The following is a 27,901-nucleotide window of genomic DNA, read 5'->3' on the forward strand; positions in this document are numbered from 1 at the left end:
ACTGTATTGACTCGAATATTAGACCATATGTTGAGATTTATACATGCACACCAATAAGTGGCACCAAATGACTTCTCGTCAAGCAAGTCAAAGCTTTTCTGACCTGGCGCGCTGCAGCTGCAAAAAGAAAGCGTCTCTAAGGTTGGGCAAGCTTGGCAACTGTGAAGTAGCTAAGAAATATGATTTTTGGAATATGATATCGTTTTAATGTAATTATGTATCAACCCTGCAAGGGTTACGATCTGGGACCATCAGCGCATGGCGAAAAAACGAGTAATTGATACACCCATAAAAATGTTTGTTTTTGACACAAAGCCCCCCCCCCTTGATAAGACCAAGGTAGTAGATGGCAATAAATGGCACGTAATGATGCAGGATTACATAAGACGACAGGACCACACCATTTTTGATGTTTCCGTACTGAATCAAACAGGCAAAAGAGAAAGCAAAATCTGTCTGTCCACATTTTTATTCAGATTTTCACCAAAATGTTGTAAGTTGCAATTTTTTGTTCGCAAAACGTCATTCAAATGAATTCACTTAGTTTTTGTTTAATCGTGTAAAGTCAGAAAGCAACAGCTAGCGGTAATGTAATACCTCCTTGGTTGGACAAAGAGCTACTGGTGACGTTCATGTTTGTCACTCTTGCAGGAGTTGCAGAAGATGTTTACGCACTACAAGCCCATCATGTTGTCTACCAACCTGCGGGCTCTGGAAGTCCCTGAGCAGCAGGAGAGGCTGGCTGGTCTGAATCGAGCCTGGAGTCGAGCTTCTGCAATTCTTCAGCAGTGGGACGCCAGCCTGAGGCGGACTCTCATGCGCTGCCAGGTGACAGAAAACAAAAGAATACAGTAAATTACAATTGGACATATACAGTGGAGTGAAAAAGTGTTTGCCCCTGGTTTCTTATTTTTTGCCACATTTGTCACACTTAAATGTTTCAGATCATCAAACACAATTAAATATTAGTCAGTGACACACAACTGAACACAAAATGCAGTTTCTAAATGAAACTTTTTATTATTAAGGGAGAAAAAAAATCCAAACTTATATGGCGCTGTGTGAAAAAGTGATAGCCCCCCAGTTAAAACATAACTTAACTGAGGTTAAAAGGTCATGTAGGTTTGGATGCATTTAAAAATAGCATTTTGTGTTCAGTTGTGTTGTCATTGACTAACGTTTACGTTTGTTTGATGATCTGAAACGTTTAAGTGTGACAAACATGCAAAATCAGGAAGGGGTCAAACACTTTTAACTATAATTAAAGAGACAACGCATCGTTTGTGCGTGAGCAACAATGCCTCTTGTCAATGAGTATGAGTCTTTATTTATAGTTATCCAAACCCATCCAAGATATTACACAATCCTGCAGACAGAAAAACAACATGGCCTCCCTGGAGGTACTGACCTAGAATATCATCCATCATGCAGGAGTTCCATGAGAGCCTCCACTCTCTGCTGCTGTGGTTGGCCCACGCCGACAAGAAACGCCACGCGGTGGACATCAGGCATCCAGAAACACCTGTGCAAGCTCTCAAACAGCACCGGCACACCCTCACTGTAAGTATATCGGGTTTTTGTAGTAGTAGTGCATGATGATATAGTAAGGATCCTTGTTGTTGTGGTGTGGAGGTACTGCAGAAGGAGCTGCTGGAGAGGCAGACTCAGCAGGCCTCCCTCCAGGCTCTGTGGTCTCAGCTCCAGCCGGAGGAAGGGGTGGAGGGAAGTGACGAGGCCCAGGAGAAGCTCCACGTGACGGGCACCAAACTGAAGTTGCTCCTGAAGGACGTGTCCCAGGACCTGAGCGTCCTTGAACAAGAACGTCTGGTAACTCAACACCCAGGCTGTGTCTCAAATGCAGTCCTGTAATTCATGGACACTGTGTACTTACTTCCTGAGGACATTTTGACAGTGCAGTGCTGTCCCAGATCTACAGTATTACTGTTGCGCAGTTACCTGATATGAAGATCCTAGTATTTTATTCTATTGGTCCCTCCCCTTAGCACCCATTGCTGCACACTCACCATTTGGGGCGTGTCGAGGGCAACATCCAGATACTGTACATTGCATTTTGCCCCACTTCTCAATGCAAAAATTCAAAATGCTAAATGTGGAAGCGCATGAATTGAGACACAATTTGTATTCTTCTGAGACGTTGTACCAAATGCTCTGCGATGAGGGGAAAAAAACCCCACCAAGCACACAACAAACCGTATCAGCCACCTGAACCGCCAGTGCCGCGGAGTTTCAAAATTGCAAAAGGTTTGCCCAAGACCTCTGTGGCGTCACACCGGCTACTCAGAGCATGTGTCCAAATATAGTGCACCTTGCTGGGCCACAGCAGGTGGCTCCCTCCCCTCTATACTATGGGTCTCCAGATAGTAGTGGTGTGGTGGCCATCATGTCAGGATATTGGAGTAAGACAAATTAACAGGTACGGTTGGTCAAATCCACATACGTTCAAGTCCTTCTTACCTCCAGGTGTGCACAGACTACAGTTAAATCTAAATTTAAAAAAGTTATCAGTATCAGTATCTGATAATGCTTTGTCTTTCTAAATCCAGGATCGGGACACTAATGAAGGTCAAAACATTCCTCCAGATTCTTCTCAGGAGGTCACACACCGAAAAAAATCCACCAAAAGGTACACCACTGTCTCCTCTATCATAGCGTGACAGCAAAGACTGAGAAATTAGTATTGATTGATTGATTTGGTGTTGTTATTGTATGAACAAGTGGAATGGTTTGGATAATGATGCACTGAAGGGGCTCACTGTGCCTTAAAACTAGGAAACTGACAAGAGTTATCATCATAATGACTATATGATTATTTATTTTAATTCATATACCAAATTGTTCAGGGGGACTTTTTATATTTACTTAATATATAAAAAACATTATAAAATATTTAGAATATTCATTCATGAATGAATGAATAGAATATTGATAGTATTATATTACTAATAATTTACGAGATGTCCATTTCTAGCTGTTCATAGTGTTTACTTTACTGTATGTTGATATTCCTGACGTAAACTTGATCCATACGTCGATCCATAGGAGAGACCCGTCTCCACCGCTGTCCTTCTTCCACCGGGTGCTAAGAGCCGCCATCCCCTTTCACCTCCTCCTGCTGCTCCTGCTTCTCCTCCCCTGTTTGGTGCCTCAGTCGGAGAGAGACTCGAGCTGCTCCGAGGCCAACAACTTCGCCCGGTCTTTTCACCCTATGTTGCGCTACACAAACGGACCGCCGCCCACCTGAGGGAGGAAGAGGAAGACTCTTGACGTTTTCCTCAAGTGCTGGTTTTCTCACCCAAAATATCCAAAGCGTAGAATAATTCTATTGATGTGTGTATTTATTATATAAAGACACATTTAATTTGACGACTTAGCAAGTCCTGCTGTGCTCATATACAAAAGTATTGGGACACTTGGTCATTGTACCCACACAGGAGAAAACAAATTCACTACTCACAAAAAGTTCGGGATATTCGGCTTTCGGGTGAAATTTCAGGATGAACCTAAACTTCTGAATGCACATGTCCAACTGTTTAATGTTTCTCCACTTTTTGCACAACTTATTGTTCCCGAACAAGGAGCTCAACAGGTGTGTGATCCGTGGGTGGACCTGGTTCAGTTAGAAGTGGTAGATGTTCTCTTCTCAGAGGGAAGCGGCCACTGAGCTTCGAGTTGTGCTAAAAAATACTAAAACACTGATCAGTTGGACATGTGTATTAGAAAGTTTAGAGAAGTTCACCTGTAAAGGTCGGAGTGCATCTTGGGTTCAGCCTGAAATCTGACCCGATAGCCCAATAATCCCTAACGCTTTGTGAGTAGTGTAATGGAAATATTTCCCTCTGAGGTGTCTCTGCTTCATATAGTATAAAGTCATATCAAGTCATGTTTGTATTTTGTAAATAGTTCATGTTTTCTATGCCAATGATTTTTGTATGTGTACATTATTATATTTCCATCATAAATGGAACATGCACTGCCAAACACACTGTAGATGTAGCACCATTTCATATCATGTACAGAACTGAATAATATAATAATTTATAACCACTCCTGACACCTTTTGGTGGTTTTATTGGGCCTGCTACCTGCTGCTAACCTCTGGACAAGCGTTTGAGACGAACTTGTTGGCTTTTGGGGCATGCCTTTCAAACTACAGTGGAACCACGGTTTTTTGTTATTAACAAAACCAAGGCAATTTTTCCCCATTTAAATAATGTAAAACCAATTAATCCGATGCAGATCCCCAAATATATGAACAAAATATACATTTTATGAAGAAAAAATATAGTTTTACATGCAGAAAACAATGGTAAATAATTATATATGACACATGCATGGAAGTTATTATGTACTTCCCGTTCATGCTGGTGAGATGAAATTTAATAATATTTCCCACTTTCTTCATGAAATTGCTGGCACGTACAACTTTCTTTGGCCCCATGGCGGGTTATTTAGCTGTCACTCTCAATTAAAAAAAAGCAGTGAATCAGCAACTGAAAGAAAAAAAATGGTAATCATAATTATGAGGGGAAAAAAGTCAAAATTAAGAGCTAAAAAGTGGAAATTGTGAGATAAACGGTAACAATTCTGAGATACAAACTGCCATTTGCTGAGTGAGTGCCATGTGATGACGGCTCCTATGCAGATGCAACTTATCTCATAATTTTGACTTTTTATCTCATAATTATGACTTTGTATCTCATATTTATGATTTACGATTGGGATTTTTTTCTTTCAGTTGCAGAAACGGGTTTCCATAGCAACGCGTAGGGTGTTTTGTTCTGGCACTCGATTTTGTAGATTGCAGCCGCAACGACCCTTTCTTGCAAACAGTGTCATACCCTAACGACACGTCTTGGGCAGTGTCGTCCTCCCTCTTTCAGCAACCATGTCTGCCGTGTGGAACCTAACTGCTAACACATGTCACGAAAACTATCATGTGGAGGCAAAAAGCTATAATACGGCATTTGAAGAACAACACTTGACGGAGTATGGTGAGTTTTGGAGGCTCACGGAAGCTCACATCAAACGACAGCTTAGCCATGTGGCTAACACTCACCGGTATGTGTGTGACAGAAGGCTAAGCTAAAAACCTGAAAAATAATTGAATTAATTGGACCAGAGCAGCCGTTCTCAGCGGTGGAAGCTCGCCAAAGTCTGCTTTAAAAAGGCGTCTCGTCCTCTGAAGGTTTCACGAGTTGTTTTCAAAAAGTAAATAAAATATGTTTTGTATAAATTACATTATTTTATAGTTCCTTTTTTCATATCATATAGCCAACAGTGGCTTAAACTACTGGGTGGCCGTAGCACCCTTGGTCACTCTCCAGCCACCCCCACGGCTTGTGGTGCAGAACAATAGTTCAGCCAGACCGCTGTTTCCACAAGGACGCATTTCACTGCAGCACACAACTTTCCGTGTGGAGGATCAAGTGACGCAAGTGGTAGGTAAGTTTTCCATGATTACTTCAGTTGGTTCCGGTCAGGTTTTCTCACTATCTTGACTTTAACTTAAATTCTAAAGCGTGATTCAGCACATAAATCTGTTAATAATGGAAGCTCTCTGTGGCAGCATGAGTGGGCGTGCAAACCAATGAGTCGATCGGCATCAACTTCCGTGCATGTCCTTGGCACACTGCTCAGCTATTAGTTGCTCTAAAGGACGGTCCAAAAGCAGTGGCGGAGCTACCCCTGGTCACTCTCCGGCCACCCCACTGGCCATCTAGACAATTCAGGTATCAACTTTTTGCCACCCGTATGTGAGTAATGGTCTCACCTTGGCCACCCCAATGAACACTTTCTGGCTCCGCCACTGCAGGGGTGCAGCCAGGAATTCTTCTCCCCCTTCTCCCCCCCTTTATTAATTAATGGCTAATGTCATTAGTACCTATTGTTTGGCCCCCTGGCAGTCAATGGACCTTGGAGTTGTCCTGACGTCTCCCCTTTATACGGCACCCCCGGCCAATAGCACTCATAAATAAAGTGAAAAATTAATCCATGTGATCAGTATCGGCTGATTTCAGTCCTGGACGATTGGAATCGGCAGCATAAAACCCTCATCGGCGCAGCCCCAGCTAATATGAGTGTAAAGGTGACTTTAGGTGTGTTATTTCCTGTCAAGGATGTTGTTGTTAAAATGTTAAAATCTGCATTTAGAAGGTTGTAAACAGTTTTTTATGCTCCAACTATGAAAATATTCCATATATAAGTAAAGAATCATACCTTGTGGAAATTCACTTATCACGGTCGAGTGTGGGACCAATTAACTGCACAAAACGAGGGATGACTGTACGTACTTCCTGTCATATAAAGAATCATTGAGTAGCTTTGTTTTATGACTAATGATACAGTATTTAGATACTATAACATCATAAACTAAGCAAAGAATCATATGTAACTGAATCCATGGTATCATTGCAACCATTTTTCAGCAGGAAAAAATGTGAAAACACGTTTTTTTTCCCCCCCAATTCCACAATCATGTATTTATTTGGGTGTACCGTGTTCATTTAAAAACACATCCATGTTGACATTTACAAGAAACATGAAAAAGCATCACTAGTGTCTGTGTAACAATGCCGCTTTGTTTATGACAAATACGCAAATCACAGTGAAGAGAACTGCTTCCCGGGTATTGGTACTTAGAAAGTCTTTTTGCAAGATGATTATCACTCCGCCCAGCAGTCTTCAAATGTTACTAAGTAAACGCCAGATATGAAGCAGTCGTGTTAAAACAGTACAAAGCTGTACAAATGTTCAACCTTGATTTCTTTTTTTTTTCTCCCCACAGAACATTCAGTGAAAGTTACATTTTAACAATACGCACAATAGCACTCACTAGCTGCAAGGCGATACAAAAATAGGATGTTTTTCTCTTCTTCCAAATTAGATATTCAACAAGTAAGTGCAACTTTGTCTTAAAGAGCAGCAGTGGTTACAAACTTGACAAAAAAAAAACAACAAGAAAAACAGCCACAATCGGATGAAACAGTACAGCGAGACAGGGGTGTCCAAAGTGCGGCCCGGGGGCCAGTTTTTTCTAAAAATATAATTTAACAAGAAAACTTAAAAAATAAAATAAAAAACAACAATTCAGCAGTAATTTTACAGGAATAAATCATAATATTAGGAGAAAAAAAACTTGTCATCTAAGCGGAAAAAGTATTTTACGAGAAAGTAATTTATGAGAATAACATTGTAACATTACGAGGAAAAATAAAATCATTTTAGTTACATAAAGTTGAAATATTAAAGAATTAAAGCAAGTATTTTAAAGTCGGAATATTATGAGAAACAAAACAAAGAATAATGTTGTGATTTTTTAGAAAATTAAGTTGCGGAAAAGTTCTATTATTATGGGAATAAAGTGAAATGATTATGAGAGCAGCCATCGATCCATCTTCCATGCCGCTTATCCTACTAGGGTCACGGGCTGGAGCCTATCCCAGCTGACTTCGGGCGAGAGGCGGCGTACACCCTGGACTGGTCGCCAGGTAATGGCTGATATTATGGGAAGAAAGAAATAATGTTACAAAAAAGAAATAATAAATTTTACGACGATTTTTTTCAGAAGTAGGGTGAAATATTTTGAAAATGTAAAGAAAAAAAAAAAAACAGCAAAAAAAGCGAAGTTGACAGGAACGATAGGCTCTTTCACCGATATCGCAAAGCTGAGATGCAGTTTTTTTCTTGAACTATATCTAACTTCTTAGCATAGCTACATGTGTTGCTTTCCAAAATATCAACGTGGCCCTTGCGTCCTATCATTTCTCTCGCTGGAAAAAGTTTGGACACCCCTGTGCTAGGTGCAATAAGGGTTGTAAAGTGCCCTCTAGTGGTGGCATTGCAGTCATGCTGTGATGTCAAGTCGTCGTTGGCAGCGACAGATTACACTTTCTGATTAAAATATGATTGTGATCAGTTTAATCGTGGACTCCTCCAAAAACCAGCCGATAGAACGCAATCATATCAAGTATGGCGCTGTAGCCCAGCCTGCTCTATTATATTGTATGCTGTACTATTAAGTCTACCATTAATCAGGTAAGAACACAACAGAACTGAGTCATTGAACCAAATATAAGACGGTATTTTTGTTCTCTGGAAAAGAGAACTGAAAAAGGCGCACCATCTTCTCTTCCGCAGCTACACATTTGAAAGTCAACAAGGTGGTGCCACAACTGAATCAGAGCCTTTCTTCCTGTCACTCACACGCACATTCATTCTCTCAAAAGATTGGGCAAGTTCGCAAACACAGGAGGAGTTATGATGCCAATTTTCAAATATTCCAAATGAAATATGATTGACAAAAACAGATTTTGAAACGAGATGCCGTCTTATATTGGGGTCAGTACGATAGTTTGTACCTACAAAGCCACCAGTGTTGCCCTGTGCGGGCCAGTTAGGGTGAAAATGCAGGTTTAAGGCACGTTCAATACTGGCGATACAGGTTGCGAGCCTACGTGCACACTTCTTCCCGGATGCTGCCCTTTATCGATTAGTAATGTCTGCCATTTTAACCACATAAACTTGATGTTGATGTTCATCATGTTGGCTGGGTCTCTGGATGAAGGCACACAATTCAATACAGTAAATGCTCCAATTAAAGCGGGTCTGTGGCTGGAGGCAACCTCCCGATGTCGTGTTTTATTTTTTATTTTTAATGAACTTCACAAAATGTCAGTAGCTGCATTTGAAGTATCATGAGTCCTCAGCATCCAGCAGCTTTATCTACGTCCGCATTTAAAAAAAATTAAAATCTCTGCAATTATCGCCTACTTGCGATGGACGCCGCCCTTTTTGAGGCTATAATTCAGGGGTGTCCAAACTTTTTCTACACGCACATTATTAGACTGAATTAACTTTATTTCCTTATGTTTGTTGCTTGTTTGCTCTATTTTTTGCTGGTTTAATGAATTTATTTATTTTAACAAATATTTAAACTTTCTTTTCATACATTTTTTCCTCTTAATATGTCTTTGTTGTCATAATATTTTGACCTTAATATTGTAATATTATAACTTTTACCCAACCAAACATCTTAACATTGCAACTTTACTCCTTGTTTTGCTTGTTTCTAATAATATTGCGACTGTTAAAAATTCTATACATTTCTTACTGCTGTCTTAATATTCCGACTTTATTCTAATATTTTGTCTTTATGCTCTGTTTCTTTGTCTTTTTTTTTTTTTTTTTCCATTTTCTTGTATTTTTAAGAATGTGCCAAAGGCCAATAAAAAACAGTCACACTTTGGCCACCCCTGCTATAATTGGAGCATTTCCGATATGCACTTTTTCCTCTTGTGTCTGTGAATTAGGAGGTTAAGGCAAGTATTGAGTGAGAATTGTTTGTTTTTTTTAAACTGATGTAAATAGCAGGGTTTAAGGCACCACCTCCAGGTGAAGTTTTATATCTTTTAGTGTGTTTTCTTTCTTTGTAAAAAGTGGACATGAACAGTGCGGCCAACTAAGAAGGCAACTATCCCATGAAAAGGATGTCCACGGTGTCACTCAGGTGAATATTATGTTGTAATTGTCAATATTGTTGATCATCTTCTAACAGTAAGAACCAGTGAAACTAGTTGGACTTGATGTGGAAAGTTGTTAAATACTGCAGGAGTTTGTTCGTGAATGATTTAAAACCTTAAAGTGTGCAAAGAAAAGCTTGAGCTTTTACATAAAACATCTCATCACAGTCATTTTTTTTACCTACTTTAGGGGAAGGTCATAAAAAGTAATTGCATGGATGCGTTTAAAGCCAAGAAGTGCTCTGCTGGCTACTGAGCACCACCTTCCTTAAAGGAGGCGCCGCAGGAGCCCTCCAGCTTGGCAGGAACCTCCTTTTGGTCTGAGGGCTCCTGCTCCTGCTGCTGGCTCCTGTTGGGAAGGCGGGAGCTGTGCATGATGTGAGCGTCCAGCATCTCCAGCAGCAGGTCATACAAAGGCACCATGTTCTTCATCTTCATGCAGTGGAGATGGTCCATGCCCTTGTTGCTGCACGTTGGACAAATATATGATTACTGGACAGGCACAACCTCCAAAGTCAAACACTTCATAAGTTGTACAATTTGAAGTTCAAACTAGCATTTTTTGGTGGAAAAATAGGCCTCAAAAGTCAAAACAAAAAATATGAGTTCAAACCATCATCATGCATGAATTCAGCGAGCATCTAAGGCCGTGGTTCTCAACTGGTGGGTTGCGGATGCGTTCTGGGTGGGTCGCAGACAGCAAGTCAAGACTGACATTAAAATATGTAATCTACAACTCACGTCTGACGAAGAGAAATATCTGATACTGTGGTCTTTTTGATATTTCATTTTTAACGCATGCAGTTAAGGATAATTTAGAGTCACCAGTTAACCTAACATGTTTTTGGAATGTGGGAGGAAACCCACACACGCACGGGGAGAACATGCAAACTCCTCACTGAGATGGACAAGCGGAGATTCGAATTCACATCTTCCAGACCTCCTGACTGTGTGGCGAACATGCTAACCACTCGGCCACCGTACGGCCCATGCCTTGGCAAATTCCTCTAAAATGCACTTTGCACTTTTTCCCCGTGCGTGCGTGGGTTTTCTCGGGGTACTCCGGTTTCATGTGTTTCAAAAGATGATTTAAAAGAAATACATTTGCTTGGTTTGACTTAAATAAAAGCAGAAAAAATAGAAATACAATTAATAAATAAATGAAGGAGTAAATAAATAAATATAGAAATAAAAGTGTAATTTTTTATTATTTTTTTCATTTTAATAAATGAAGGAATAAATAAATAAACATAAAAATGACAAAGTGTAATTTTGAAAAATGACTTAAGGAAATTGGACTTATTTTGGGTCTAGCTGCGTGAGAAATGCAATGAAATGCAGTAAATATCAATTACGTTGCCAAGTTCGATTGCAACTGGACTGTTTGGGTTCTCTTGGAAGCTGTTGCGTCTCTTATCCGAGCAGATTTCATCAGTTCAAGCTCAAAGACTAGATAGGGCAGGTAGAGGCACGGCGACACAAGAACGTTTTCAGGGGTTTTTTTGGTGCAAAACGACAGACGTTAAGATTCAATAGAGCATCTGCCAGCCAACGACAGTCATTTGAGTGGCTGTTGGCTGGTGAGAGTTCATTATTACTCTGCTAAAAGCATGCATTGTTTTTAATTCCCAACCAATATTCCCTATCAGTCACTGCAACAATATACTGTACGTATGCGGAAGAAGAACCAACTTGTTAATGGCAGCAATGCCTATAAAACGCCACTAGATGTCAATATTGCTGTGAAAACACCCTCTTGTCTGACATGTGTCTTCCAAGGGAAAGTAGTTTTACTTTATTTTCATTTTATTTGACAGTGGTTAACTCGTACACAACATTTTTTCGCTTAAAACATTGCAGGTACAGTTGCAGGACGGCGACAGTTTGACACTGGAACAGATGAATTGACTTGACATTATTTCTATGGGTATAGCATCACGGAATAGATTGTGCTCCATTCGGAGCGTCGTCCTCACCTGACGTGGCGGATATGCGAGAGCAGCATGAGCAGGTGTGCCAGGCGGGTGTACTGCTGGCGGAACGTGAGGCCAGTTTTGGCAATGGCCCACACCAGAGCGTCCGTGACAGCGTCGAGAAGACGCAGCAGCTTGGAGCGACTCTGCAGCTCATTGCCGCCCTCTGAAGAGACGAGGCACATGTCTGTGGGGGGGGACACAGAAGATCTTTCTGAACGGACGTTTTCTTCTTCATAAAATATGGACCATGGACCATGTCCTTACTTGACCGTTATCTCAGCTCCATGTGACACCTCTGGCCCAAATTTCATTCATAATAAATAAGACCCTTACTCTGAACATTTTTTTAAAGGACAAAAACAACCCACAATAGGGGTTGAACCCCGAAAAAAGAGGAAACACGTCTGAAGAGGATGCAATGAAAACTGTGACTGACAAAGAATGTACCAATTCAAAGTAAATAGGGTTCTTGCCGTGAACAAAAAGTAAGGGTGTCACGAGATCTTGAGAGATTAAAACGTGGCGAGATGTCTCGTTTGGAGAAAATGTATACCACGATAACAGGGCAGCCAAAAAGCCAATCAGGTTGTGAACTATGGCATCGCTACTTGGATAATACTGTACAGTAATATGGAAGTGGCAATGTGCAAGGCATTATTGGAACCACACAAGAAGTGCTTTCCACACACACTATAGACCTTGCAATTAGGGATGCGCCAATAGATCGGCCACCGATTAGTATCGATTTCCGTAAAAATTAGTGATCGGCATATGCCAATAAATGCCTTTGACAATTCATGTCAAGACAACAGACATGACATGAATGTGCATGTGTGCTGTGTCGCGTAGCGTTGACAATACCCGTATTGAGCCGACAAGGAACGCGCTTTGTCCGTATTGCCGCGAGAGTCAACGCTAGTCTTTAAAACCTCCAATGGTTTCAGTTTGACAGCTTGACACAGGCTACGCCAATCGATGCCAGAGTGTTTGATCACTCCCTTGTCAAGCCTATTGGTGTTCAACGTCTCTTGCATCTTTCTACACACGCTTTGCCGAGCAGCTAACTAGAATTATCTGCATAGCTTCTCGTCTTTGGACTCCAAATCTGACTTTTTACCACAGTGACATTTTTAAAATAAACGCACCTCCATCTCGTCTCGTTTTGTTCTCGCGGGCCCAATCTCGTGCACCATCTCGTCTTGTGAAAAGTGGAGAAAATAGTGACTGACGGCTTTCAAAACGTAAGAAACAAAGACGTGACCTTTAACTTTTTCTGCCTGCTACAATGGCAAATGTCTGAAGAAGAAAGAATCTTTCAAAATAAGTAGGGCTCTGAAATGGCAAACACTCCAAAGAGGACTGCTTGAAAACTGAACTGACTTTGCCGTCTTGTTTGGAACAGCAATAAAATGAATAGGATGATTGCTTTCCAAACATGCCCCTTAAGTATAAAGAAGAAACCACTCGAGAAACCCAATAGAATCATTTGTTATCCGGTGCCAAATATCATTCCAAATGAATTGGATTATGTCATGGCTTGACCTTTAACATCATTTACATTGACTATCTTGATATTATTGAAAATAAATACAATCCTTGCAATGGCGAAAAAAAAAAAGGGAAGAACGTAGGTTAAAAAACAACAACTGCATCCGCCACCTTATCAGACCAGCATCTAAGACTCCTGAAAAATGAAAAATCCTCTTACAGTTTGAAGGTGATAGGTTGAACCGTGTTCTAATAGGAGCTCTGTCATGGCTGGCAGATATATTCCAAATGAATACGGTTACGGCTCTGAACTAGAAAAGAAGCTAGAAGCAGATAAGATTTACACAACACATGAGAAAGCTCTGAAAGCGTTGAAGCAAGAAGAGGATACAGGTGCAAATCATGCCTCATCTTTATGTCCCCTCGAAGAAGTCCAACATGTGTTTTTGCTGTCCATCAACTCCAGAGGGAACACTTTAGTCCTTTCAGCAGCTGAGTACATCACATCCTCCAGTCGGCTTTACCTTTGAAAACCGAGTTTCTTCGCTCATGCTGGGCAACAAGGTTGCTCCCTGATAACGGTTTGTTGAACAACAGCCGCCTGCTTGCGGCTCCAAATATGTCAAATCTAACATGAAGACATGACATGAAGTCCATAAGTTCATCTTTGCTTTGGACACTGCAAACTAGCAGCATTGAAACACACAAAACTATGGGTTTTCATTACGGGCTACAAAATAAAATGAGTGGTTTAATGACTTCTCTGGGCCTGTAAAATCAGATGTTGAAACCAACAATCTAATAAAATGAAATTGGCAGCAAAGATGACATTTGATGTATTACTTTCCAAGCAAGCCTTTGCCAAAACGCTTTTTCATTCAGGACTTCTAGGATTGTCTGTGAAGTACTGGCTTTCTTGTGTAAATGTCTTTATTTTATTATTAGCAGTAGTATTACCGTAAACTCCGGTGTATAAGCCGCTACTTTTTTCTTAAACTTTGAGCTCCGTGGCTTATCCAGCGGTGCAGCTAATTTCTGGCTAGGGTTATGGCTAAAGTCTAATCTCGTGGCATCTCCTTCACCTCAGAACTACAACTAATTGTTTAACACGTGAGCGGCACAGTATTTAATGAGGAAACGGTAGCTCTTTCTTTGGCAGGAGCCAATCACGAGGTATCCATGCACTCACAACAAGCTTGTCAACCCATTGAAAATTGCAGGTCAGTATATTTAACAGTATAACAATATAACACTCTGACTCGCTGTGTCATCTTACAAAGAGCACTAAACTCATCACACAGCAACTTAACACTCAAAAGGTATACCTGATAAATATACTGTACAAACAGACATGAAAAAAACAAGTCTTTTAAAGTTTTCCTATAATGCATTGCGTCTGAGCAACGTATTCAATGGGGCGCTGCAATGATGTCAGCCTTCCTCTGGGCGCGTCTCGCTCCCTCTGGTGGACAGAGACAGCATTGCAGCGCCATCCACCATTTTCTATGCTGCTTGTCCTGCAATGGCTCCTGTCAAATGAAGAGCTGCCTGGTCGTCACGGACTCGTGCTTGCCACAGTGTGCCATTTTATGACGTGGACACGTGCGGCTTATACACCGGTGCTGCTTATATATGTACAAATCTAGTTTTGTTGGTATGGCTTATGCTGTGGCTTATACACTGGAATTTATGGTATTAATTCAGTATTTACAATAATTATTTTTGTTGTTATTAGCATTTTCATTGTCATTAATTATTTTTCTATTTTATTTGAGTTATTTGTCTATTTTTCGCGATGCATATAATTTTTTACGTGACCTATTTTTAGTTTTATTACTAGTATAAATAATTTAAATTCTTAAAGGAATGGACACCCCTGCACACACTAGACATGGATAAACTCATGTAGTCCTGCCTATGAACAACCACCATGAGCCTGGATGGAAGGTGCTGCCAATGGATCCTCTAATGGTTTGTTATTATCTCCTCCAAGAAGACCTAGAAGTATTTGTCTGCCAGGCTGATTTTACCGGAGCTTTGTCAAAGGAGCAAAAAAAATACCCATTAAAACTGGACCAGATATATTCATTAAAGCGAAAAAAATATGTTTTGGCATTGGTTTGCAGAGCGGTGGTTACATGGATTCATTTTATGTTGTGACTCACAGCTATTACACAAATGATGAGCCATGATGAAAGCTCCGGTGGAGGAGACGGTGCAAAAAAAAACCGCCACGACCCTGTTCAACTTGGTTGGAGGTGGAAAGCTCAAAGGACGGCGGCTCTGCAGCAATGCCGATTCGCTGACCCTGTTCATCTTCCAGCCACGCAACACACAAACATGCACATTTGTCCCACTGAACGGCTGGCCACACTCTCCCATGTTGCAGCAGGTGTGTGTGTGTGTTGACTCACTGGAGTTAAGGAGGATCATGGCCTTGAGGCAGACGTACTCCTCCCGCTGTAGCTTGAGCTCCCTCACTCTGGACGTGGCGGCAACGAGCATGTCAAAGATCTCCACAAAGCCTTGCACACAGCTGCCCTCTTCTCTGCCACACAAACACAACCTTTGTCATTCCCTCTTAAGATGCAGAATATTTAAAAAAATGACATGCACGAAAAGGAAAAGAGCATGACTGAATGACAAAATAACAGAAATATGTCATATCAATATTGATTACATGACACAAGGATGCAATACAACTAGTATCCGTACACATGTACAATAGATACATAATAAAATAGCTTTTTAGCTGTTCTCCGTCAGGTATTGTTTGATTTAATCATATGGGCAAAGTGCAGAAGGCGACAAAAACAGAACAGGCAACATGAAAGGCCTGAAATAGCCACGACTGTGCATGGTATGCAGCTTGGGAATGCCAAAGACAAAAACATGAGCTTTACTGATGTTATGTTCTCTCAGTGTGGAGATTGCCACAAAACGGGAAGGCGTTGTAAGGTTGTTTGCAATATTACGCTGAAATAGTTACCACAGGGCATGGTATGCTGCTTGCATACCATGAATTACAATTGTAATTCAAATTCTAAAAGAGAACAAAAACAACACGGAAGAGGATGAAAGGTTGAAATGCAGCAACAGGGTGAAATAGTCACGTTTGCTGCTATTTAAAAGAATCAGTATGTAATCGCTGGCCGTATAGTCTTATATATAGCGTAGTATTTGTTACCTGCATGCCTTGTTATTTTACCTTTTATTATGGGATGTATTAACTGGTGGTACGGCCCTCAAGTCACCACTTTGGCTCTGCGTTATTAGCGTTAACACTCTTTCTAACTGCAAATTCTTGCTTATTGAGATTACACTTCAGGATTTGAGATCGTTTACCGTTCAGTTACTGCATAAAAGCTGTTTGTTTTACAAGCAGCAAGTGTTTGGCCTTGCACAGTAAAATATTTCAGATGACACCGCGTGCGAAATGAACTGAAGCCTCCAAGGACAGTTATGAATACACTGCCAGCATACAAGAGCAAACTCTGTCTTAATTGGACACTAAGTTCCATGTATTTTGTTATTTAGCTTTCTGCACTTTTTGTCTGACTCTGAGTAGTCACAAGAGCATGTGAGGTTTCTGCTGAGATACCTGCTCAGGCTGAGGTCCGGGGAAAAGATAAGTTTCCCTGGGTGGTTGACCGACCTCCACATCAGTCCTATCATCAGCACCTCCAGCCAGCAGCACTCTAACAGGTGCACCTGGTCTAGCAGTCCGAGCTCCATAAACCCTGTGTAAGTTAGAGCAAACATAGTTTTATAGAAATATCGTTTTTCCACCGACTATTACAACTTCAAATTCATCCACCTGGGATCTTCTTAGCCCAGCTGATCATGTGAACCAGTTCCTTATCAGCAAGGTTAGTCAAAGACATCATGACGTTGGCTTCTGTCAGGGGTCTCCTCATATCCTTCATCAGGTATATCTCAGGTGGCTCTGCTTCCATTATTCGCCCTATCAGCTGCTCTGGGGTCAGCGCAGCGGGGCTGAGTTCGATTATGGCACCCGCCGCCGGTTCAGCTAGCACCGTTTCTGCATGAGTCCTGCTGTGTGAAGACAAAGTGCTCACTCGCCTCCTCTGCTGGTTCCTGGAGCTTCCACGCTCCTTACGCATGCCTGGATCAAAGATCACAAGATTAAGCTAGCAATAAAACAAAGCATTTCAGAATAAAAGCATTGTCTCACCACATTTGGTCATGCCAGCTTCATAGCATTTACGGAGGCGACATGCTTGACAGCTCTTACGGCGGTTCTTGTCTATCGTGCACTGATTAGTTGCTGGGCAGATGTAGTCATTGTGCCCTGATTGAAGGAAAATAATACAAATACAAATGAGGAGAACAAATAAGCAAAACCACCAGGTTCAGTTAGTTGGGGAATATTGGTCTCTATAATACTTGAGTTGTGAAAAAGTATACAACTCATGTCCATAAGAATACTAGAATAACTTTTCTATGAAGGCCTGAAAAAGCCCCAACAGTGCTTGGTATGCTGCTTATTGCTCAAAAGTAGACAATCAATTAGAATTGATTTCGACTCAAATGCGCCAAAATCTGCATCAAAATAGTCATGAAAATGAAGAAGGCGACAGCAAAAACGGGACAATAAAGGACAGAAATAGCGCCAACAGTGCAGGGTATGCTGCTTACTGCTTGAAACTAGGAAGTCAGTTGAAATAGATTTGGACTCAATGTGCCAAAATCTGCAGAGAAATAGTGATGAATATGCAGAAGGCAACAGCCTAAACAGAGAACATTAGGGCCCGAAATAGCCCCGCCAATGCATGGTATGCTGCCTGCTGCTCTAAATGTGAAAATCAGTTAGATGTGTTCCCATGTCTCACCTTGTATGCTCCTTTTGAAGAACGCCTTACACCCTTCACAAGACCAAACGCCATAATGGTAGCCAGAAGCATAGTCGTGGCACACAGCACAGAAGTGAAGGTCTGCTTTTCCACCCGAAGACCCGACAACTTCCTCACTATCCTGGGAACTTCTTCTCTTGCTAGCAAACAAGCGTGTCAGCAAAGGTAGTTATGATGGATAATACTTGAAATTTGTGTACTGTTATGTCACTGAACAGAATTGAGGACATTCAATTGAAGTCTGCACCCAGTGGAGCAATGACAAAAAACATCTCCTGATTTGACCTTTGAACCTGGCTCTCATGTATACTTCAAAAATCAATAGACTTCTTGTTCTGGTGACTCGTGAGGTGACAGTCCATGTGCAGACATGACCTTGGACGCCAGCTATCTCAATACATGTTCAAAATCAACAGGGTCCTTGTGCTGCCTTAAGCGTATTGAATTTGTTACGAATCAAAATTCAAAAGGTTCTTCCTCTTAAGCAACTAACTTGGATAGAATAGATATAGTTAAAAATCAATAGGGTTCTTGTTCTGATGACCGCTGGAAATTGCGAGCTGCTGAGAGGTCACAAATCCGAAGTTTACACACCGATTAGCTCAAGCACATTAGAAACGATATTGTTCAAAATCAACAGGGTTCTTGTGCTACCTTAACCACCACACCGAATGGGATAATGTGATAAACCAACAGCATTCTTGCTCTAACATATATTATTATCAAATGACACCAGCAGAGGGCATCGAGGCTATTTTACAGCCAAGAGGTAATGGAGCATCCTACCTGGTAGTCAAGTCTCTGTCCCCTGGTGACAGCTCCACCCATGGACTCTGGACAGACTGGCTGTGCTGAGGGCGTACCTGGGAGGGGTGCAGCGATCCGGGCGGGCCCACGTGGCCATGGCCCGGCCAGAATAAGGAGGGCCTGAGGGACTGGTGCACAGAGGAGCAGTCTGAAAGACCCGGTCCGGCGTAGAAGATAGTCGGACTGTAGAAAGGGATGGTGGTAAAGTCATGGCCGAGGTCGGTGTAAGGGGAGGGGATACAGATGGGCTGGCTGTTTTCGAGGGACAGACCAGGGGAGGGCACGCTGAGGATGGGGGACAGGACACGACAGCCCGTGCGACTGTAGTCCACCTCCTGGAGCTGCAGGAGGGGCTGATCCTTGTCTGGAGGGGAGGTATTGGCCATCACAGCTACAAGGATGTGTCACTATGGCTGGAATTCCTACATCATCCATGTAGGATAATTAGAACACTGTCTACAATACAATGCAGCTTTTCCAGGACATATATGCTAATATAAAGAGTTCATTAATTACTACTGAGCCCTAAACACTGCATGGAGTTTCATACATGTGGCTTGTTTTGGTTTGACTACACTTGCTGTTACGTTCCAGTTTTAGGATGCATCCTACAATGCAAACAATGAGGAGCTGTGGTTCATGAAGATGTTCAGATTTCAGGCCAGCCATGAGCATGGAGAGTCGTTGGGCTGGCAGGACATCCCCTGCAAGACAAACAAATGGCTGTGTTAAAAAAAAAACAGCTCAAAGACATGAGAGTGGGTATTTTTTGGGATATGACACAATCTCATTGTCCATATACTCAGTGACTCACTGAGTACAACCCCTCAGTGCCTCATCTGCCAGAAACAATATTTGTTCCTTATTGCTTTACATCAACATTTACAAAAATTATATAATACAAAATGGTGTATTATGGTCAAATACGGTCCATTATTATTACAAAATATGCATATTTAAGCAAGTTAAACTATTTTTTTTGCCTAAATTAAACATTTTCAAGCATAAAAATCACTAAAGGAAAGGAAAATAGAAATACTTATTTGTAGATTAGCTGGTAGACTGGTTACTAGGTGTCAGTAATGTTACTGTAATGTTACTGTTCAGTGAGACACACAATCTTATGTGTCACCTATAACACAAAGCTAAGAAGGCGATGTTATGTTCAGATAGCTTAGCATATATTGACCAACACTGTATTAGTTTAGCATCTTTGAAAACGTATCAAAGAGGGCCCCCCCCCACATCCTTTACGTTTTCTGTATGTGGTCCTCGGTGGAAAACATTTGGACACTCGTTTCATTGCATTAAGCTAAATGTGGGATCAAAAATGGCACTTTCATTAGTTTTCAATTGGTGCCTTTTGTTGTTGGGGAAAATTTAGTTTTTTGTTTTTGTTAGACAATTCTAAATATGAAAAAAAAATATTATTATCCTCTGATAAATTTGACCTCCATTCATTCAACACTGCCAAAAAAACCCTCAATGGCACAAAATGTCTTTTTTGGACACCTGTTAAGTTTACTTGGAAATACTTACAATTAGTCTTTTCATTGAACTTTTTTTTTTTTACTGTACAACAATAAAGCACCAATTCATTTTCCAGTAACATTAAACAGGCCAACACCTGTGTCCCGTCTTCTGTGACTCAGTGATGAAAAGAAAAAGCTGCACCATGTTTTAATGGTTTTGGTCCTTAGCCTCCTTGTAACACACATACTGTAAATTCCGGACTATAAGCCGCTACTTCTTTCACACGCTTTGAACCCTGCGGGTTAAACAATGATGCGGCTAATTTATGGCTAAATCAGCTACAGTTCCCATGATGCAAAGAAGCTGCAGCAATTGTGTTTTGGTCTGACAAATCTTTAGTAAGTTTGATGAAGTGTAGAATAACTACAATGTCTGCTTGGACCGCGGCAGCTGTTGAACTCTAATGAAAAAAACATCTCACGTGTCACTCATCAGTAAATACCAGAGTATAGGTAGGATTGCAAGGTTTATAGTGTGTCTTTCTGTGCAAACATCCCATGTTAGAACGTGGACGCCTGCAGCTTATACACAAGAGCGACCTATATATGTACAACATTTTTTTTCTCTTTAAATTTGGTGGGTGTGACTTATATTCAGGTGCACTCAATAGTCTGGAATCTATGGTACATTTCATACAAACAAGCTTTTCATTGTCCAATGTGTCCAAAATGAATTCTAGTGTTACTATTATAGTTAGTAGTAGTCCAGTCTACTCAACATAGAATTAGGTTATACTTAAGAGTTATTTGCAAAAGAATACTTCTCTTTTTATTCCAGTGAGGTGTTAGTTTGCATATTTTACTTTCAGTGTGTACAGATTTTATGGCAGAGAACATGAAATATGATTAATAATGTACTTTAGACGGACACCTGTTAGGTCAATACACACACACACACACAGAGATCACATCCCAGGAAGGTAAAGGACACCCTCGTTTGCTTTTACAACATCTGATACAGTCAACTCAGCAGAGTTAATCATTCCTGGGTGACAGCAGTCTTGTCTTCACTAGAAACGTTTGTGTGCTACTTTTTGGCATCAAGCCGGCTTATTGTCAGCTTATTTCTTAACAAAGTGTGCGGCTGACCCACAAGAAACAGACCGATCCATCTTTGGACTTTGAAAGACCACATTGATTTGTCATTTGAATGGCTGAATGTTCAAATCTGTTATTCAATGACATCTGAACTAAACTAGACAACTTCCACAGATCACATTGACCCTGTGATCACTGATTAGTCGTGAGGAATGGGCTACTTTTTCAAAGTTTCAACAAGTGGAAAAAATATAGGAATGTGACCTTAGCACAGCTTTCCCTGGACAAAAGTAAAAGTAGGACAAAATAGAATTCCCTAAAACATGTTGGGAAGAGGAATAACCAATATTAAGGGGGGGAAATAAGAGGCCAACTCCTGATTGATTCACTTAAGTGTGTCCGAATATTTTTATTTTTGTCGTGAATGTTATGTTTGCTTTGTCTTAAAAATGTAATACTGAAAATTGGTTGAAGGGTCCAGCGCTGAAAAGGACCTCGTGTACCAATTTGACCTTTGACTTCAGCTATCTAAACTGAACATCTATCACCTTTGATGTCGACACGGCTCTCGGCCTGGAACAGGCAGTGAGAAGTTAACAAACGATTAAAAATGGGTACAACTCGTACACTAAAAGTTTAAACCTCTGTAATTGTGTCAGACACAGTTGTGTCTGCTGGAGGTCTGACACAGAAACGGTTTGACCTTTCGCTACTTGGGTTCACAGAAGGAACACCTGATATACAATACCTCACTAAAGTGAGTATTCCCCTGGCATTTCTGCAACCGTCGTTATGACAGTGTATGTCCTCAAGGAACAATACTATCTAAATTAAACTAGGACATACGGTAGTCAGTGTACTACTTACGTATATAGTAGTAAAGATTTACTATGCATTGAAAATGTGCTTCAGAATATCACCGTCCATTGGAATTCATGTTTCCTTCAATGAACCTGTGATCCCCAGTGTCGGCAACACTCATGCAGCCCCAGATCATGAAACTACCAAGATACAATTATCATGCTACTCAGTTGTGTTGCCAGCTATTCATACAAAAATGGTTGGGTCATTTTCAATGGATAGTACATACATAACACTATACTGATTATGCTAAAGTATATCTTAGTTTCATTTCTATAGTCCCTTGAGAAGATATAATAAACTGGCTGCTGAAAAGAGACAGGTGTACTCGCTTTTGTAAGATACTGTAGTTGTTAACCTGCATTTTGTTTGTGTACATATACGGGCAGGGATGGGTGTCGTTTACATCTTCATCGATGCCATTGCCAAATCAGTACTTTTGAAATGATCGCGGTGATTACAAAACATAGACATTTTGTCTAAAAACAAAGCTGGGATTTTGTGACATCCAAGAACAGAATCGTACCCCAGATTCCAGAATATAAACTGCTAGGTTTTTCACACGCTTTGAACCCTGCGGTTTAAACAATGATGCGCATACTTTATGCATTTTTACAGGCTAACGAGTGAAGTTATAGACGGAGATATTGGCACTAAATTGGATTTGGGCGTTAAGACCTGTCCTGGAGGCAACAAAGACGACAATCAGGGTCACAGCAGGGAAGCAACTCCTTGACAAGCTGAACACTCTCTAACGAGATAGAATCTGAGCAGCATTGATTTCACATTGAGCGTCATATTGAATTATCCGCTCACAACAACAGCAGCGAATCCAACAAATGTCCCCTTGCAATACGAACAAATGACACAAACTGGATCAATGTGTTTTTATGCTCTTTATCCAAAGTTTAACATGGAAGACAAGCACTACATTGGGATCAAGATTCATTTATTAGTCTGAAGCTGTGTCGACGTTGAATAAGACCGTCACTCATTTTCTACCGCTTATCCTGACGGTCACACATTAGCTGGATCCTATCCTAGCTTACTCTGGGCGAGAGTCGGGGTGCATCCTAGATTGGACACCAGTCAATAACAGGACACATATATTCACACCTACAGACAATTTATAGTCTCCAATGAACCGAACCTGCATTTTTTGAACTGTGGACATACAGTATGGTGTGTTCCTATTTGCTGGTTCACTGACAGAGGTCGTAGTGGCAGTTCTCAGAGTGACTCACAACTTTATATATGTCATAGCCCATCTTTGGACGCAAACGTTCACCTGCAAGATGTATGGCAATGATATATTCAATCCCTCGTTTATTGCAGTTAATTGGTTCCAGACCCGACCGTGCTAAGTGAATTTTCGCGAAGTAGGAATCCTTATTTATAAACAAATATTTTCATACTTGTAGCATAAAAAACATGTTTATGTTCAACCTTCTAAATACATTATTAGAGCCCTCTAGACATGAACTAACACCCCTATAGTCCGTTTTACACTCATCTTACCCAATACAGCAGTCATAATAAGCCATTTGCCATAAGCCATGTGTGTGTTGATATAAATGTGTTCCCTGTGGGAGCAGAGTGAGTGACGGACAGGAAGTAATGTCGGTAGATCAGAGTTGAGTTTTTGCTTGCCATGAGTTATGGCCACAACACTAGTCCGGGTTTTTATTAGGAACTTTTATTAGGGATTATTGTGCCTGTTATGAGATAGTTCAAACGTGCAATAAAGGCTTGTTGTTCTGGCAAAAGTCTGGTGAATGTGTGTGTCTAATCAAACATGACAGTAACATTACTGACACCTAGTGACGAGTGTAGAGTACTACCTCACCATCTTTGAATGCATCTTTTGAATGCCTTTGATTTGTATTTTAGTTAATTCAGCCATTTTTATGCTTGAAAATGCAACACATATGCATATGTGCATATGTTTTGATTAATAATAAGCAGTATTCTACCACAAAAAGGCATGATGTATTAATTAATATAATTATATGTATTAATATATACAAAATTTGAACTGCAAAGTGGCAAGGGACGACTGTCCTGCAAAGAAATCATGAAACGCCACAAAGTTAAATACTTCTCAAGAACTTTTAATTACTGACAGCTTCCTGGTTTTACCTGACTGCTGAGTCACTGGCTCTCAGTGGCAATTAAATTGTGAGTAAAACAAGACCAAACGTTTGGTGAACAACAACTATTCCAAACGGACAACGTCTTGCTCCATTAGTTTGCCAATAAAAGAGTCTGAATCCAACATCCAACAAACTGACTACTAAATCAGATGAGTCACACTAGGAGGATAACAAACAAAATGTTGAGACTGGTGCTTCTTAAATTGCCATTTGGGGGTAAACGCAGATGTGGATGGCTTCCCCACCCCCGCTTTGACCTTGACTTTAAAGCTGCCTTCACTCTTGTCATACATGCATTGTGGGAAAAAAACTCCCTAGTGTCCATTCTGCTGCAATACCGATGGGAAAATGCTTAAATATTGCACATCTCATGACATCATAGACAGGTACTGGTAAAAAAAAGGGGGGGACTCCTGCAGGGGGTATGGCACCACCTCCAAACAACACACGATGCATCATCAAGAAGCTCCATCAAAATGCCTGGAATCTACTGCGAGTTATTTTTTATGCATGATCATGTGCACTGAAGGTCAGAGCCAAATCAAGTAAAAATAACAATGGCAGAACTGTGACCAGGAATGAAACCATCCTTAGCACACAAAAGATCAAGGTCAATGCCATCACCCCCTCATCCCTGACTCCTTTATGTCACGGATATGAAACGGCTGCGCACCAATAAGCTGAACCTTCCTACGTAAAGGAGTGTGCTGGTCGGTGGGAGTCAACAGCGTGAATTGTTCTAATAAAAATGCTGACATACTGATAACACAAATAGTAGAGAGGGGGGTTAAATTGTCAAGGGGGTGTGAGAGACAGGGAAGACTTTCAATATTAGTGCAGACCTGGCAACATGTCTGAATTTGTCCCACTCAGCATGCAATTTGACTCTTGAATAAGCTCATACGGAGGCCTGTCACGATAATCGATGAACACCAACGACCGACACGGACCGTTTTCTCAACTGGCAAAAAAAAAAAAACAACTACCGACATAGGTGCCTCAGGCAGCAGAGCCTTCGTCCCGACAGTCAACTCTTACTGAGGCGTTTGGTCAGCAAATATGACCAAAACAGTGCAAAATGGTGCGCTCTCACAAACAGTGTCGCTGGCTACATTGCAAAAACATACATACAGGCAACTTCTGCGTCAAGCTAATGTCTCGCAAAGGTACACTGTACACTATACTTGAGTACCATCTAGTGGTTCAAATGTGCAGTACACCTCTCATGGCAATGAAAAAATGGTTTAAAATATTTTTTTATCAATATAATCGACTATCGACGATAATTTGTAGCACAATTATCCACCAGCAGAATTTGTTATCGTGACAGGCCGACTTGTATGCTTCCCTGCTCCCCTTTTTGTTGCATTTTGCTGGTTTCAGTTTTGAGTTCAGTCTGTACAGTACAGATAAATAAATCGATACTATCAGTTTCTTAAAATTTTTTCAAATGGGGGGTGCCAAAATAGTTCTGTCCCCCAACGGGGGCATGACAGAACCACTGCCTTAACTCAACTTATTTGCTACCTTCCAGCTGCTAAATCAGCAGCTAGGTATCAAAAAGGGAGCCATAAAAAATATATAAAAACACAATTTTTTTCCGCAATTTTAGCATTGACAGGTGTCCTGGCTGGGTCTACATGGTCGTAGAGATGCCATCCCCTTTATTAAAAGCCAGTGTGATATCAACAAAGCTGTTATTTTAAAGTAAAATTATTACCGAATGTGTCTTTAATATTGAGAACACCTGTCTCCACATGCTATTATACAGCTACAGTTCTGAATGTGAGTCTAGCAACTGCCAAGAAACATTTTACAGTCTGGGCCAGACCTGTTTAAAGCTCCCACAGTCCGCCTGAAGTTGTAAAGCTAAAATTTCTTATGAGCAACTGTGGTAAGTTTCCAGCAAACCCAGTTAAAAACTACAGAAGCTAAGCTAAGGAATACTATAGTTTGTACAAAAAGCATAACTGTGAAGTGTAATATTAGCAATGATGCTAACGCTAACACAACACAAGAGATGTGTCCTGGCTGGTCTATGGTTATTGTTTATCACTACAATAGATTGTATGGGGTTGCAATGACAAAGGCAGTGATGCCATTATGTGTATCGCCATGATATTGATGATGTTATGTTCAGGGCGCTTAATTACTGATGGCTTCTTTAATCTTGGGAATACGTGTCTACATGCTTTTAGAGTGTTACTAATGCAAAAGGCATTTTTTAGCTGCACCTCTGAATGTGAGTTGAGCAAATACATTATAAGTGTTTAGCTTCCAGGCCGCCCCTTTTGAATACTGGAGTTTTCTTTCATAGAAAATAAACAGCAGTAAACATGCTTTTGTTTCGAAAACAGGATCAGAAGCTGCCCCAAGGTAAGCTACTTAATATACTGTAGGTCTTAAAGTTTGTACAAACAAAACACACTCCTGAACTAGCATTGACTCTAGTGCTATCACAACATGAGGTGTCCTGGCTGGTTCATCAGTATTATTACAGTAAAGTAGGTTATCTGGATGCCATGGCTATGACAAAGGTACTACTCTATTACAAGCCAGTGTACCATCAATGTGATCTTATGGCCAAATGTATACTTATTGTGACTTTAATATTGGAAATATTAGTCAGCGCTCACTTCTCGAGTGCTGCTGATGTTATTACACTGCAGGTTAGAGATTTGATCTTTTACATTTGTACATTTAGGATCATTTCCATGTAAGGTGCATCTTTTTTTTGTTATAATGACAAATCATGACAAAACATTTGCATTTGTTTAGGTCATCACATGACACAAGGCGGCAGCGGAGTAAGTTAATGTGAGAACAACATCTGCATAAAACATCAGGGGAAAACAACAAGACAATGTGTTGAACACATTTATAAATCTAGTGTGGTGCGCAATACAAAAGGAGCATCAGTTTCGTTTCAAAGGAGAAAAAGAAAATTCTCGCTTGTAAACTGGAGCGATCGCAGCCTGATGTTTACACACAGTGATAAGTGCTTGTTGAAATGTTCTCATCATGTTTAAATTTATACACACTGACCGCATACTTCTATTGTATGAAATGTTTATACAGCACAGAGCAAAGGCAGGATTGTTACTAAAGCTGCGCACTCAGTAAACGCTAGAAATTAACATAATGGTGATATGTTTATTACATTGGACGTAAATACACGCGTCAACACATTACTACAATAAAGTCTGGACAAGATTATTTTCACATTTCTTGCAGGAATATTCTGTCACCTGTTGACCCACTAAATCCAGTAGACTTGGAAGATAAATCGGTTGTCCACGCACAGCCCCCGGGGGCTCTCCACTTGTTGCTTGAGCAGAAATATTTGACATGCAGCGGCTGCGAATCCACATGGCTTTAACCGACCTTCTCCGCAGCTACCACGCGCAAAAGCAGGAATATTACACTTTACATGAACAACAAGACTCACCTCTGCTGTCAGATGCCAGCAACTGCACAAAGTTGTCACCACTCAGCGCCGACACGACAAGTCACGCCGCGATGTCACGACACGCTCAAGTGTGGAATAAAGTCACCACTGAAGTGAGCTCGCGTAAAGATTGCGTTTAAAACGAGCAGCTGGTGAATCCCAGTTTCAAACCAGGAGGACGTACT

General features: G+C 40.9%; 2 protein-coding genes and 1 long non-coding RNA gene across 12 annotated transcripts in view; 1 reads left to right on the plus strand and 2 right to left on the minus strand.

Moving 5' to 3' along the window:
* The window catches only part of LOC129172564 (nesprin-2), a 60,249-nt gene extending 51,123 nt beyond the window's left edge, over window positions 1–9,126 (plus strand). For 8 of the 9 annotated variants that reach the window (XM_054762447.1, XM_054762448.1, XM_054762449.1 and 5 more), the window contains 5 exons: window positions 652–828; window positions 1,432–1,560; window positions 1,633–1,827; window positions 2,565–2,644; window positions 3,061–9,125. In XM_054762447.1, coding sequence (XP_054618422.1) covers window positions 652–828; window positions 1,432–1,560; window positions 1,633–1,827; window positions 2,565–2,644; window positions 3,061–3,262 — 783 coding nt within the window. In that variant the 3' untranslated portion in view covers window positions 3,263–9,125. Of the gene's footprint in view, window positions 1–651; window positions 829–1,431; window positions 1,561–1,632; window positions 1,828–2,564; window positions 2,645–3,060 lie in introns of all 9 variants that reach the window. The other variant, XM_054762456.1, reaches the window with a different exon arrangement.
* LOC129172570 (uncharacterized) lies at window positions 330–5,845 on the minus strand. Its single transcript, XR_008567036.1, has 3 exons — window positions 5,078–5,845; window positions 1,409–3,258; window positions 330–821 (listed from the first exon to the last, which is right to left on the minus strand). It is a non-coding gene; the product is annotated as an uncharacterized LOC129172570 (long non-coding RNA).
* On the minus strand, window positions 5,925–27,901 carry esr2a (estrogen receptor 2a). 2 transcript variants are annotated; one of them, XM_054762462.1, is made up of 9 exons: window positions 27,717–27,901; window positions 18,664–19,388; window positions 17,857–18,017; window positions 17,202–17,315; window positions 16,821–17,129; window positions 16,605–16,743; window positions 15,418–15,551; window positions 11,516–11,699; window positions 5,925–10,005 (listed from the first exon to the last, which is right to left on the minus strand). In XM_054762462.1, exons 2-9 carry the CDS (start codon window positions 19,068–19,070, stop codon window positions 9,789–9,791), a joined length of 1,665 nt encoding a protein of 554 aa, XP_054618437.1. In that variant the 5' UTR covers window positions 19,071–19,388; window positions 27,717–27,901; the 3' UTR covers window positions 5,925–9,788. The 2 variants fall into 2 exon arrangements, with proteins under 2 accessions (XP_054618437.1, XP_054618435.1); XM_054762460.1 differs by having other exon boundaries at window positions 5,930–10,005; window positions 17,199–17,315.

Source organism: Dunckerocampus dactyliophorus, chromosome 19, assembly GCF_027744805.1.
Source record: "Dunckerocampus dactyliophorus isolate RoL2022-P2 chromosome 19, RoL_Ddac_1.1, whole genome shotgun sequence".
NCBI lineage: Eukaryota > Metazoa > Chordata > Actinopteri > Syngnathiformes > Syngnathidae > Dunckerocampus > Dunckerocampus dactyliophorus.

Excerpts from the sequence above, each read along its gene's own strand:
- esr2a (XM_054762460.1), bottom strand. The coding sequence starts at position 19,070 with ATGGCCAATACCTCCCCTCCAGACAAGGATCAGCCCCTCCTGCAGCTC. Across the intron at positions 17,316-17,856 it reads CTTCAAAAGGAGCATACAAG|GGCACAATGACTACATCTGC; the intron begins GTGAGACATGGG and ends TCCTTCAATCAG. Across the intron at positions 15,552-16,604 it reads CCGGACCTCAGCCTGAGCAG|AGAAGAGGGCAGCTGTGTGC; the intron begins GTATCTCAGCAG and ends TTTGTGTGGCAG.